At 43.7% G+C, this 13,814-nt stretch overlaps 1 protein-coding gene across 1 annotated transcript in view; it reads left to right on the top strand.

The window, feature by feature from the left end:
- LOC146857250 (uromodulin-like) overlaps positions 1–13,814 on the top strand; it is a 126,123-nt gene that overhangs the window by 74,186 nt on the left and 38,123 nt on the right. Inside the window, exon 6 of the mRNA XM_085647756.1 lies at positions 71–313. Within this exon, the coding sequence (XP_085503882.1) occupies positions 71–313 (243 nt within the window). The remainder of the gene's footprint in view (positions 1–70; positions 314–13,814) is intronic.

Below are 13,814 nucleotides of genomic sequence, written 5' to 3'. Positions count from 1 at the left end.
GTGAGGGCAGATCTATGGAAATCAGGGAACAGGAAAAAGTAAAGCTAATTTTTTCTTTTTTCTTTTTCAGCGTCGAACCTGAATTTTTAGATGGTCTTGGCACTATGACTGTGGAAATGATTGCATACACCGATCCCATCTTCGAGGTGGCTTACACCGAGTCCATGCCATTTTTTCACATTGACGATTCCCTGTATATTTCTGTAAAATTACCTGACCTTGATGCAACATCACTTTCAGCGAAAGTGACACGCCTATATGCCACTTCGGATAATAGCACCTCTGCTGATCAATACGATATTATCTTTGATGGGTAAGTGAGAAGGGGATGTGCCTGGGGACTCATAAGGCAGAACAAATGCCTGACCATTGCGTGTAAAAGATGACCATTAACACACTTATTATCCAGATATCTTTAGAAAAGTCCTCTTTTTGAAATGCAAAATGATTTAAAACCATTTTATTTACTGGATACAAGTGTATTATGCTTTTAGTGATACATGGTTGATATAAAATAAGGCACACACACGTTCGTTTGCTCACAACCTTTTCTTCGTATGCGTCTCCTATTGTTTACTTGTGATTAAGGGGAAATGCAATTGGTCAAACAAGAACAAATTAGTGATTTCTGAGCTGCAAGGCTTTGTTCTGGCAAAGGCCCTGATTACAAGTGTCTCTTGTTACATTAGCTAATTATCAACCCCAATAACACTGACGAGTCTGGAATTCATAGAATGCGATAATAATCATGTATGCCGCCTTTTTGGGGCACAGCATGCTGAGTTTGGTGCTTACTGAATAATCCTTATATTCCAGTAAAGCTGAATTTAGTTCTTTGTTGCATTTCGGAGAATTTGCACAGCTGAAATTTAAAGATTGGTGAGAACTTTATTGCACCTGCTCATTAACCCCTTCGCAGCTAGGCCTCCACCCCCGTGCTAAGCCTTTTTTTTTTGTGCTATTTGGGGTAGTTCACACTTAGGCCCCTGTAACCTTTTGTCCACGTAAGGTATCCATGTCAAATTTGCGCCCTTTTTGTTTCCAACACCCTGAGTATTCCAAAGGTACCCAGGGTTTGTGGATTCCCCCAGAGGGGACTGAGAAATTAACCAAATACAGCTAAATTATCATTTTTGTTTCTAAATGGGAAAAAGTACTGAAGAAGAAAGCGTCTGTTTTTTCCCTGCAGGTGGCATCAACAAAATCTAAATCTGTTATTTGTGAAGCGCGAACTACTCAGGCTCTCAAGGCGCTGGGGGCCGTCAGGGATATTAAGTGAGCTATTGCCCAGAGTCACAGAGTGCTGGGCTTAGCTGCTGCCGGTGATCGAACCATGAGCCTCGTGCTCCAAGGTCAGCTACCCTGGCCACTGCGCCACACAATAAACAAGGGGTTTGTGGTGCTGAAATCACCATCTTCTCAGCTTTCAGGAACAGGCAGACTATTGTCAGAAAACCAAAATGTTCTACACTGTTTTGGCATTTAACTGAGACATAGCCAATTTTTGCTATTTTTTGTGCTTTCAACCTCCTTCCAGCTAGCAATAGAAATGGGTGTGAAAGCAATAATCGATCCAAGAAAGCTATACATTTCTGAAAAGAAGATACAATTTTGAATTTAGCAAGGGGTCATTTGTGTAGATCCTTCAACGTTTTCTTGTTTTACAAACTAAGGGGTCTATTTCCATTGTCCGCCCGCCACCGCAATGGCAAAAGGGACCGCCCGCCATAGGTGCGCCGGTCCCGCCATTCAAATTAGGATGCGCCCGTCACACTGGCTGGCCCATCCCGCATTGTTTATATTGCGGCGGGCGGTGCTGTAAGCAGCACCAGAGGCAATGTAAAAAAATGCATGTTGTGCATTTGCATACACAACGTGACAGGCATCGCGCCGTGCCTGCCACCTTGTGCATGCAAATGCTGGGGGGTACCATAGGTACCCCCCATGTGCAACCCCCACCTCCCCAACATCTTGGGGACTGCAACGGGCCCTCAAATGCAGAAACCGCATGCTTTTCCATGGCGGCGTTGCTGCCATGGAAAGGCTGATCTCCGCAATCATTGTAACCACCATATTAAACACGTTTTCTGCCCGGTCGACGAGTCGACCGGCAGAAAAGCGGCAATGGTCTTTCCGTCCGACGCGGACCCCCCAGCCATCCTAATGTGGCGGGGGGTCATGCTTGGCAGGATGGCGGGCGGATTGCCCCCGCCGGCCCAGCGGGGGCGATCCGCCCGCCATCCTAATGGGCCCCTAAAACAGTTGAAAATAAAAAATATTGAAATTGAGTTGAAAAAAACAGTCATCTGTGCCAACATTTTCACTTGTAACTTCCACTAAGTATGACAGATTTTTGAAAGCAAATATACTGTTACATCCGCTGGACCCCTCTGGTTTGGGGATATATAGGATTTGCAGGTTCACCAAGAACCCAAAGAACCAAAAGCCAATAACTGAGCTGCGTCTTGCAATGGTTTTTCAAGGTGAAGCGGGTAGATAGCAATTCATTAGGTAAAATATAAACAATGAAAAATAGGTACAAAGGAAACCGATATATTTCTGAAATGGGAACAAAATATAGAGTTTAGAAGCAGTGGTTATTTGCATGTTCCAAGATTGTGGGTACCCGTACAAGCGTGAGAATTAGAAGTAATTTTTCAAAATGACTTCTTGTTTTACAAATGTTCTTACTTTTGGAAGGCAGGAATGCAAAAAAGTCAATTGGTAATAACACTTGTTCTACTATTCTGTGTTTCCCTAAGTCTCCCAATACAAATGCAACATCACTTGTGTGGGTAGGCCTAGTGCCCACGACAGGAAACGCCCAAAACGCAACGTGGAAAGATCACTTTTTTCCAGTGAAAACAGACCCTTTTTTTGCAATGTGTCTAGCTGTGGATTTTGAACCCCAGCTCAGTAGTCACCTAGGAAAACCTAGCAAACCTATACATTTTTTAAAACTAGCAGCCACTGTCCATGCAAGTAACAGTGGTGGGGCTGGGTAAGGGGGGATTTTGAGGGACGATGCAGAGGGAAAATTATATAAATGATTAATTTTTCCTCAGCATCGTCCCTCGAAATCCCCCCTTACCTGGCCCCACCACTGTTACCTGCACAGACCATGGCTGAAAACTAGACACAAAGGGAACCCCACAATAGGGTGACTTGTGTTGCTCCCACCACGTCTGTTAACAAGAATCCCTTGCAAACCTCAAACTTTGTAAAAAAAAACACAATTTCCTCATATTTCTGTGACGGAAAGTTCTGGAATCTGCCTGGATCCACAAACTTCCACCCACCCCGCATTTCCCAAAGTCTCCCAATAGAAATGGTACCTCACTAGTGTGGGTAGACCTAGTGCCCAGGAAAGGAAACAGCCCAAAACATAACATGGACACATCACATTTTTCCAGTGAAAACTGACCCTTTTTTTGCACACTGCTTAGCTGTGGATTTTGCACCCTAGCTCAGCCGGCACCTGGGGAAACCTAGCACACCTATACATTTTTGAAAACTAGACACCCAGGGCAATCCAGGTTGAGGTGACTTGTGTGGCTCTCAGCAGGTTCTGTAACCCAGAATCCCTTGCAAACCTCAAACTTTGTCCATAAACACATTTTCCTCACATTTCTGAGATGGAAAGTTCTGGAACCTGCATGGATCCACATAATTCCACTCACCCAGCATTCCTCAAAGTCCCAATAAAAATGGTACCTCACTTGTCTGGGTAGGCCTAGTGCCCGTGACAGGAAAAGGCCCACCATGCAACGTGGACACATCACATTTTTCCAGTGAAATCTGACTCTTTTTTGCAAAGTGCCAAGCTTTGGATTTTGAACCCTGCTCAGCCGGCACCTACGGAAACCTAGCATACCTATGCATGTTTGAAATCTAGACACCCAGGGAAATCCAGGATGGGGTGACTTGTATGGCTCTCACCACGTTCCCTTGCAAACCTCAAACTTTGTCAAAAAAACATATTTTCCTCACATTTCTGTGATGGAAAGTTCTGGAATCTGCGTGGAACCACAAACTTCCACCAACCCCATATTTTGCCGAAGTCTTCCAATTAAAAATGGTACCTCACTTGTGTGAGGCGGCCTAGTGCCTGCGACAGGAAATGTCCCAAGACGCAACGTGGACACATCACATTTTACCAGTGAAAACTGACCCTTTTTTTGCAAAGTGCCTAGCTGTGGATTTTGAACCCTAATTCAGCCAGCACGTAGTGAAACCTAGCAAACCTATACATTTTTAAAAACCTAAAACCCAGGGAAATACAGAATTGGGTGATTTGTGTGGCTCTCACCAGGTTCTGTTACCCAGAATCCCTTGCAAACCTCAAACTTTGTGAAACAAAACATTTTCCTCAAATTTCTGTGATGGAAAGTTCTGGAATCCACGTGGATTAACAAAATTCCACCCTCCCTGCATTCCCCAAAGTCTCCCAATAAAAATTGTGCCTCACTTGTGTGAGTGGGTCAAGTGCCCACGGCAGGGAAGGGCCCAAAATGTATTGTGGAGACACCAAAATGACTCATCACAAAACAATCTTGTTTTGCTGGGGTCACCTGGATTTTTGGCCCTGGGCTCGGTGGCCATCTACGGAAACCTACCAAACCCACACTTTTCTGAAAACTACACACCCGGGGGAGTCCAGGGATGTGTGGTTTGAATGGATCCCTTTATGCTTTCCTACCCAGAATCCCATGCAAACCTCCAATTTAGCTGCAAAAATAAAACTTTTCTTACATTTCTTTGTGGGAACGTTTTGGGATCACTTGACTGACACCAATTTCCCACCACCTGGTGTTCCTCCAGGTCTCCCGATAAAAATAGTTCCTCACTTGTGTGGGTGGGCCAAGTACCCATGGGAGGGAGGGGCCTAAAACCTATTTGGGGACATCAAAATTAAAAATCACAAAACAATCTGGTTTTGCAACAGGGGTCACCTGTGTTTTTGACCCAGGGCTCGGCGGCCATCTATGTAAACCTACAAAACCCACACATTTCTGAAAACTAGACACCCAGGGGAGTCCAAGGATATGTGGCTTGATTGGATCCCCAATGATTTCCTACCCAGAATCCCATGCAAATCTCAAAATTAGCTGAACAAAATCACATTTTCCTCGCATTTCTGTGTGGGATCACCATGCCGGCACAAATGTCCTACCTCTCAGCATTTCCCTCAGTCTCCTGAGTAAATTGATACCTCACTTGTGTGGATGTCCAATGCAGAATCGCCTAAAAACATATCAAAAAAATATATAGCGCACCAAGGGGAATGCTGTGTGGTAGGACATTTGTGCCAGTCAAGCCCCAGTCGACGCACACCGCAGGCCAAGCACCATCCCCTGCACACCACCAGCCAAACGCCAGTCCACGCACACAGCCAGCCAAATGCCAGTCCATATACACTGCCATGCCAAACGCCAATCCACACACACTGTCAAGAATTGCTTTTTAACAAGAAAGATAACACAAACCCATTGGAAATAGATGCAAAACTATAACTACAAACACAACAGCGGTAAATGAATACATCATTCTAAAACCAACCATGAAACAGAACCACAAATATGAAAAAATACAGACCAGGCAGTTCACTTTAGACTCAAGGTTGTTCCCAGAAACTCTGTTGAGTGTGATACAATCTGAAACATGTGGGCACACACAGCCCCGGATTGGAAGGACAATCAGCACAGTGCATACGACTCTCCTTCCACATACCTCTTTGCAAAAAGACTCTACATCTCTTACAGGGATTTTCTGTTTTTTGGGACGTGGGAGGAATTACATTGGGAAAGTGACTATCTTTCAATCTAGCCACATCCTCCACCACTCTAACTCTAACTCTAGGAACACTTCCTTGTTCCACTACAACAAGTATGCCTATCACAGACTCTTGAAACTGAATAAAAGTCACCCTTGACATTGTAGAATACTCCTTGAACACAACAAAAGCACTAAAATGTGCTAAGTTGAAGAGATGAATAGCCAATTTCTTATACCAAATGTAAACCTTACGAACAGCAGTGAAGGTTCCAACCTCTGCTCTACTCTATCTACACCACCCATGTGCTTATTGTAGTCTACAAAACACACAGGTTTCTGCACTTCAGCAACCTAACCCCAAACAGTCACAGGTGAAGTACTTTCATCATGGATGGTAGTCAGCATGTAGACATCCCTCCTGTCCAAAAATTTCACAGCTAGCAGTTCCTCACTACAAAAGGCACTGCACTGTCCCCTCTCAAGCTTTTTGCAAACAAGCTCTTTTGGGTAACCTTTACGGTTAGAGCGGATTGTGCCACAAGCAAGAGTGTTCACTTTCAACAATTCCTTAAACAATTGCACAGCAGTGTAGAAGTTATCTAGGTACAAATGGTGACCTTTGTTAAAAAACCTCTGCCAAGATCCCACACAATTTTCTCTGAAACTCGTAAAGTGGACGGACAACTAGGGGGGTCAATAGTGTAATCGCTACCAGTGTACACCTGGAAATTATAGACATATCATGTCCTACTCTCAGACAACATATGTATCTTAATTCTATACTGTGCCCTCTTGCTAGGAATGTACTGTCTAAAAACCAAACGGCCCTTGCGCAGGACCAAAGACTAATCAACAGTAATTTCTTTCCCTGGAATATAGATCTCTGAAAACCGATCTACAAAGTGATCAAGGACAGGCCTAATCTCAAAAAAGCAGTCACAGTCAGGGCGATCTCGTGGCAACGCCAAAGCATTATCAACAAAGTGCAGCATCCGAAGTAAAATTAATACCGATCACGACTCATAATTGCAGGAAATATGGCCATTGCCATCAAGGGGCTTGTAGACCAATATATATCAAGTCCATCAAAAAAGTTAGATCCCAAAACTTCTTCATCTCATTGATTAATAATAAATCCCTGGGGTCTAGTGGCTTCTGCCCCTTGGGGGCAGATGGGGCCAAAAACATAAGACTGATTTGCCCCCAAGGTGGCAGAAACGGCCAACAAAAATTACCACAATAAAGGGGAGTGACCCTTGACCAAGGAGCTGCTCCCCAATATCCCAAAAAAATAAATACCTGGGGCCTGATACACAAAGGTAATCTGAGACAAAATCCTAACATTACGACTTTCGGTATTCACAAAGGGCATTTAGTAGTAGTAAAGTTAGGATTTTGACTTAAGTAATCTTAAATTTTGGTTTTAAGACAAAATCCTAACTTAAGTTTAATTTAGGATTTTGTCTTAAGTCTTAAGTTTGTCTTAAATTTTGGTCTTAAGACAAAATCCTGACTTAAGTTTAACTTAAGACCAAAACTTAAGACAAACTTAAGACAAAATCCTTACTTTACTACTACTATATGCCTTTTGTGAATACCGATAGACGTAAAGTTAGGATTTTGTCTCAGATTAATTTTGTGAATCGGGTCCCTTGGGGGTACAAAAATGCAGAAACAGGCCAGAGAAATGCTCAAAATGCCCCACAAAGGAGAGCGACCCTTTCCCAAGGGGTCGCTCCCAAAAAAATGAAATTGATTAAAAAAAAAATCTCTGGTGTCTAGTGGGCATTCCTGCTGAATGATCGCATCCCATGCGCGATCATGCAGCAGGAATGCTCCAAAGAGACATCGGAGGAAAGGAAAAACCCTTTCCTTTCCCCCGATGCCTCTTTGTTTTAAAACCTGCCCTCCACAAGGAGAAAAGTATCTCTTTCTCCTGGACGCACTGGAAGCAAATAGCTTCCAGTGCGCCCGACTTCATCTAATGACATCGGCACGCGCTGCGTGCTGACGTCATTAGATGACGTGGAGCAGATGCAGGGGGCAGCAGAAGTCTTCCACTGCCTTCCCTTGTGGGGGCAACTTAAAGGGTGGCCCACGGGGGGAGCGCTAGTGCTCCCCATCGGTGACCCACTGTGGCGTCGGTCGGCTTCCCGGCCGTCCCACGCATAGAAGGGGTTAACGGGTGCAATAAACATGGCACCATTATTTACCTTATATGCAAGCAATACAGTGCATTTCTGTCCTTTCTTCCTGCGCATGCAGGATTGTTTTTGTGTAGAAAGAGGAACCTTCCTGCAAAAAACAATCAATTGAGGTGTTTTTCTCTTTCTATGTGTGCTGCAGAAAGAGGAAAAAATGAGGAGAAATAAACATATTTCTCCTCGTTATGCCACACCTCGGGAGGCGTACAGATTTGGTGCTTCCTCAGGTTTACATGACTTTGTAAATCTGGGGCCGCACAAATTCCATAAGTGTGGCATTAGTAACTTGACGCAGTGATTTGCACTGCATCGCCCTACTATTTATGAGGCCACTCATTGCCATGCAGGGTAGCTTTGTGAGGCTTCATAAATTGGATTCAGGGCCGGTCTGGCAGGAGCGGGCATCAGGCTAGAGGTTGTAAGGGTGGGGGCTGATTTTGCAGTGGTGGGGGCCATTTTTGATACTGGGGGCCGGTTTTGCAGCGGTGTGGCGATATTGCCCCACAGTAACAAAAGCAGCAGGGGGACTGGTCTGTCAGAATTGCCAGGGCTGCTTTGGGTTCCCAGGCCTGATCGGATTGATCACTGCACACTATTCTAGCTCTCAAAAGACATATTTTTGTCTTCAAGTAGATGCCGACTCACACCCTGAGATCTGCCTGTACAGCTGTTAGTTTCTAATCTTATAACCTGAAGCTTGATCTAAGGGCTTTCATAAACAACATAGACAACTTAACACTTGCACAGGAATCTCTGTTTACAGAGACACCTTCTGTTGGCCCCAATTAAAAGAGTAAAATTGCGTGGTTAATCAATAGGCAAGTATGGAAGTGACACACTCCCCCACTTAGAAGTATGTGTATGGTCGGTCTTTTTTTCTTTCTACTGCATAACTGTCTGTGATATTGAACTGCTGTGCTGATGAAATGAAAATAAAATGTATAATGTGCACTAATACCCAAAGGTGTCTAGGCACTGTGAATACTGCAGAAGTAGCTAAACAGAAGGAGGATGAGAGAAGGGGTGTTTGGGCTAGTTGGTAAAGAGTCACGTTTTTAAGAGTTTGCAGAATGCCAGAAGATTGCTTTCCTTCTTAAGTGTCAGAGGAAGAGAGTTCCTCAGGCTAACAGTGCCTGCCACAAAACTTCTCTCCCCTCATGAGGCAGTTTTTGCCCTAGAAGTTACCAGATTGAAGGAGGCCATGGACCGCAACTGTTTCTCTGGGATATACCATCTAAATCTGTGTGGCGCCTTAAAGGCAATACAGAGGGATTTGAATTCGGTTCACCTGTTAACTGGCAGCCATTCCAAAGATGGGAGGGCGTAGGTCACCTACTTATGTTTTGGAATAGCGAGCAGCAGGCAGCAGGCAGCCTCCTGCAATTTGGAGGACCTGCAGTAAATTAAGAATCCGTGATTGTATATTGAGAAAGAGCCCATTACAGTAGTTGATTTTAGACAGAATGAGAGCTGTGACCACAGCTTTCTGGAGCTCTGGTAGAATGAGAGGTAATATTTTCCTGAGGGTTTTAATCATAAAAAATCAGGAGGAGGTGATCACATTAATTTGTCCTCCAAAGGACAAATTGGAGTCAAAGTAGGCTCCTAAATTTTTCACTTTTGTGACTGGCTCAGGGATTACTCCCAAATATTGAGGCCCCCAAATTGGGGAGTCATTAGGATGTCAGGCGGACTTTAGTCCCGTACCCCTGAATATGATGCGACTGCCACCCTGGCGGTTTCATTCCGCAGTTTAACATTGCGGTGGGTGCTGCTTACAGCAGCACACGCCGCAATGTCAAATTGACATGTTGTGCATTTCCATGCACAATTTGGCAGGCACCTCGTGGTGTCTGCCACCTTGTGCATGGAAATGGAGGGGGTACCATGGGTAAATGTAAATGCCAGCTTTTGTTAAGCGCACAGCTACCTCCAGAGAGGTGTCTCGCCGCTGGGGGCCGTCGGGAAGATTAAGCAAGCTATTGCCCAGAGTCACATGGTGCTTGGCTAACCTGCCTCCGTAGCCGGGGATCGAACCACGAACCCTGTGGTGTGGAGTCAGGCACCCTGGCCACTGCACCACACTTCTTCCACTGGTACCCCCTAAGTGCACCCCCCTGGGGGCCCACAACAGGCCCTGAAGCAATTCCCTGCCAGCCTTTTCATGGCAGCATCGCCACCATGGAAAGGCCTTTAACCGCACACATACTAATATGGATGGCGGTGCCTGCTAGGCACCACCATAATATTAGGGGCCAAGTCCCCCGTCCGGCAATCAGAACGATTGCCGACCGGCGGAAAAGCAGCGGACGCACTTTGCGTCCGCCGTCATAAACCCACCATTATAAGATGGCGGGGGTATTACTCGTTACGATGGCATAACGGTCGCCACCGCACGCTCGGCAGCGGCGAACGTTACGACATTGTAATGACCACCATGGTGTTGAGAAGGAGTTATCTCGTCCAAAGAGAAGCACCTCCATTTTACCTGAATTCAGCTTCAGGCAATTTTGGGCCATCCAATGACCTACTTCGCGCATACAGTCTTGGAATCTTGATGCGGGATTTGTAGGATCTCCTGCAAAGGATGCCACAAACTGTGTATAGTCGGCGTATGACACAGTCTTAAAGCCAAAGTATTTGATGAGTGAGCAGAGTGGAGATACATAAATGTTAAAAAGGCTCGGGCTTAACGAGGAGCCCTGTGGCACCCCCCATGGAAAAGAGAACAGCGGAGACTTGAAGCCTTCAAATTCCACCAATTGCTCTCTATCACTGAGAAAATATTTGAGTAAATCCAGCGCTTTACCCCTAATGCCCAGGGAAAGGTGACGATTTATAAGAAGATAATGGTTGACCGTGTCGAAGGCCAACAAGAGGTCCAGCAGGATCAAGGCCGACTTCCCGCCTTTATACACGACCTCTCATTTCCTTCGACACATTGATCAAAGCCAACTCTGTACTATGTAGACTCCTATAACCATAATGGGAGCTATCCAAAAGTTTATTGTCATTAATAAACTGGGTCAGCTCTATATTCATGGCCTTCTCCACAATTTTAGCCGGCAGAGGCAAACAGAAGATTGCCTATAGCTGCTCGGGTCTTTAGCTTCCAGATTTGCTTTTTTCAGCAACGGGAGAATAGACGCCCTCTTCCATTGTAGAGGAAAGTATCCATTGGAAAAGGTAGAATTAAAAATATCTTTGAGGTAGTTAGCTGTAACCTCAGAGACGGAGTGGAGGACTTTAGGGGGGCACGGGTCCCAAGGGAATCGGATTTGGTCTGATTAAGAATGTGCATCAAAAATATGAGTATTTCTGATATGAGAAATATGATTAAAGGTATTAAAACTGGGGATAGTATCTGCTGGGAAACCTGCCACTCTTGGTCCCTCTGAAGAAGTGGAGAACAGCCCGTTCATGTTAATATCGTCATTCGAAAGGTGCCTGAAAAATAATCTGTGATGGCTTTCACTTTTGCATGAAAGGACTTGAGTCTGCTAGTAAATTGCAGAATTCTTGATCTACACCCGTGTTTGTTTGTACGGGGAGGTTGCTCATCTTCTTTTTTAAGTTTGAGTTTATTGAAACCAGAGAAACATTACAGCATATAATCAAAGGTCAATAAGGAAAAAACATAAATAACCGTAATATATATAGTGAAATTATACTGGTTACAATAAACATAGTATCCTAGAATAAGAAAAGAAAAAGAAAAAGAGAGGAAAGGAGGGGAAAGGATATAGACGTCATTGCAAGGCATTCAACACAAAAAATCCAATAGTGAGGAGAAGCATTGCATGTAATTAACATTAATCCAAATGTAATTATTCAATCTTACAAGTATAAAATGTAAAACAGCATTAAGTGTTTGATAAGAGGACAACAAAAGAAAACAATCAAGGTGGTTTACGGACATCATCCGACGTTGTCACCAGAGTATTAATTGAGGTGTGTGAGAAGGCGGAAGCAGATAAATAGGTAGAAAGAGGAAGCCACAGCAAATCTCTTTTAATTGCTAGTGATATAGGGGTAACATGACTAGTATCAAGTCTATGATGAAAGCAAAGAGCATTCCACCAGGCTCTATATGTAATTTTATCTGCATGTTTCCAATTGGAAGTAATTAAATGTAAGGCTATGGCAAGTAATAATTCAATTAACTGAAAATGTGTTGGGGGATGAGGCCAAGAAGGGGCTAAAGAACCTAGGAAAATATTTGAGAGGGAAAAGGGGACCTTGGTGTTAAATATTTTATTAATTTGAGACCAGACTAAATGCCAAAACTTTTTAACATTGGGGCATTCAAATAACATGTGTTTTAAATCAGCCTTTAGACAAGGACAAGACTAACATTGTGATGAGGCATTAGAGGAAAAGGAAGCTAAACTGGCTGGTGAATATAGTGAACGTTGATATACAAAATAAAGGGTCTGAGTAATGTTAGCTGCCCGTGAGGTCTTGTGGATTTTAAACCATAATTTATCCCATAAAGAAGTAGACGAACACTGTGAAAGGTCCCTCTCCCATGCCAATTCAACCTTCGTTTTACACCTTACCGAAGGATATAGTAAACATTTGTAAATGGAAGATGCAGAAGGGGCAGTATCTAACAGGGGAAACAATGAAGAACATGCGGAAGGGAGATCAGGAGAGGAAGGAAGTTAAGAAAGATATTGGTGAAGAGAAGGGAGCAGAAGATCATATTGATTCTTGAAAGAGTTAGGAAGGAGAAAAGTAGCTTTAAGATCTGAGAAAGGCAAAGGATTGGTACCCGACAGGAGTTGAGAAATCCATACCAATCCTTTAGAATACCAGGCTTTCCAAAAGAAAGATCTATTCTTAATACGCAACAGTTTGTTGTGCCAAATGGATTGGTGAGAAAGTGAGGTAAGCGAAGGGTAAGAAGATGGAAGAAGAGGGACCAAAAGTTTATGCGTGTGAGAGATTACAGAATGACGCAAAACAGAGGATTTCGCAGAAATAGCAAGAGATTCTGGAAAGCTAAAGGGGGAAATGAAGAATTTTTCCATGCGCAACCAAACCGGAGGGTGGGTAGGAGAGCGAGAAGAAAGACAGAAAGAAGCTTGTTTTAGTGAAAACGCATAATGATAAGATTTAAAATCAGGAAATTTAAGCCCGCCATTTGATTTATCCTTCTTAAGGGTAGATAAAGCTATCCGAGAAGGTTTACCCTTCCAAAGAAATTTTAATAAGATATGATCTAATCTCTTAAAATAATAGCCTGGGATCTGTACAGGAATCATCGTAAGAGAATATAAAATAATGGGAGCAAGCATCATCTTAATGGAGTCTAATCTACCCCACCAAGAGAGGAAAAGAGGATGCCACTTAATAATTGAATCATTTAATTTTTTAGTAAGAGAATCAAAATTCTGTTTTAAAGTTTCTGATATAGTTGGGGAGAACCATAAGCCCAGATATTTCAATTTCGAGGGTTGCCAGGAAAACCCAGTTTGAGTAAAGTAGTGTTTGAGGCACAAAACATTAAGGGGTAGAACTTCGCATTTGTCACCATTTAGGCGGTTTCCTGATAATTTTGAAAACTCATGTACCTGAGAGAAAAAAGAGGGAAGAGTAGCGTCTGGATTGGAACAATAAAACAGGATATCATCTGCATAAACAGACAATTTGATATGATGAGTGCCCAACTGAAAACCAGTAATTTGCGGATCCTGCCTAATTCTAGTGAGAAAAGGTTCCAACGCAACTACAAATAGCAGGGGGGATAAGGGGCAACCTTGACGTACACCTCTGGAAAGAGAAAAATAATCGGAAATCTTACCATTAGCAAAAATAGACGCTTTAGGACCA

Source organism: Triturus cristatus, chromosome 3_2 (assembly GCF_964204655.1).
Source record: "Triturus cristatus chromosome 3_2, aTriCri1.1, whole genome shotgun sequence".
NCBI classification, from domain to species: Eukaryota; Metazoa; Chordata; class Amphibia; order Caudata; family Salamandridae; genus Triturus; species Triturus cristatus.
Note: the sequence above shows the minus strand (reverse complement) of the source record. Positions and strands in the feature narration are given on the sequence as shown.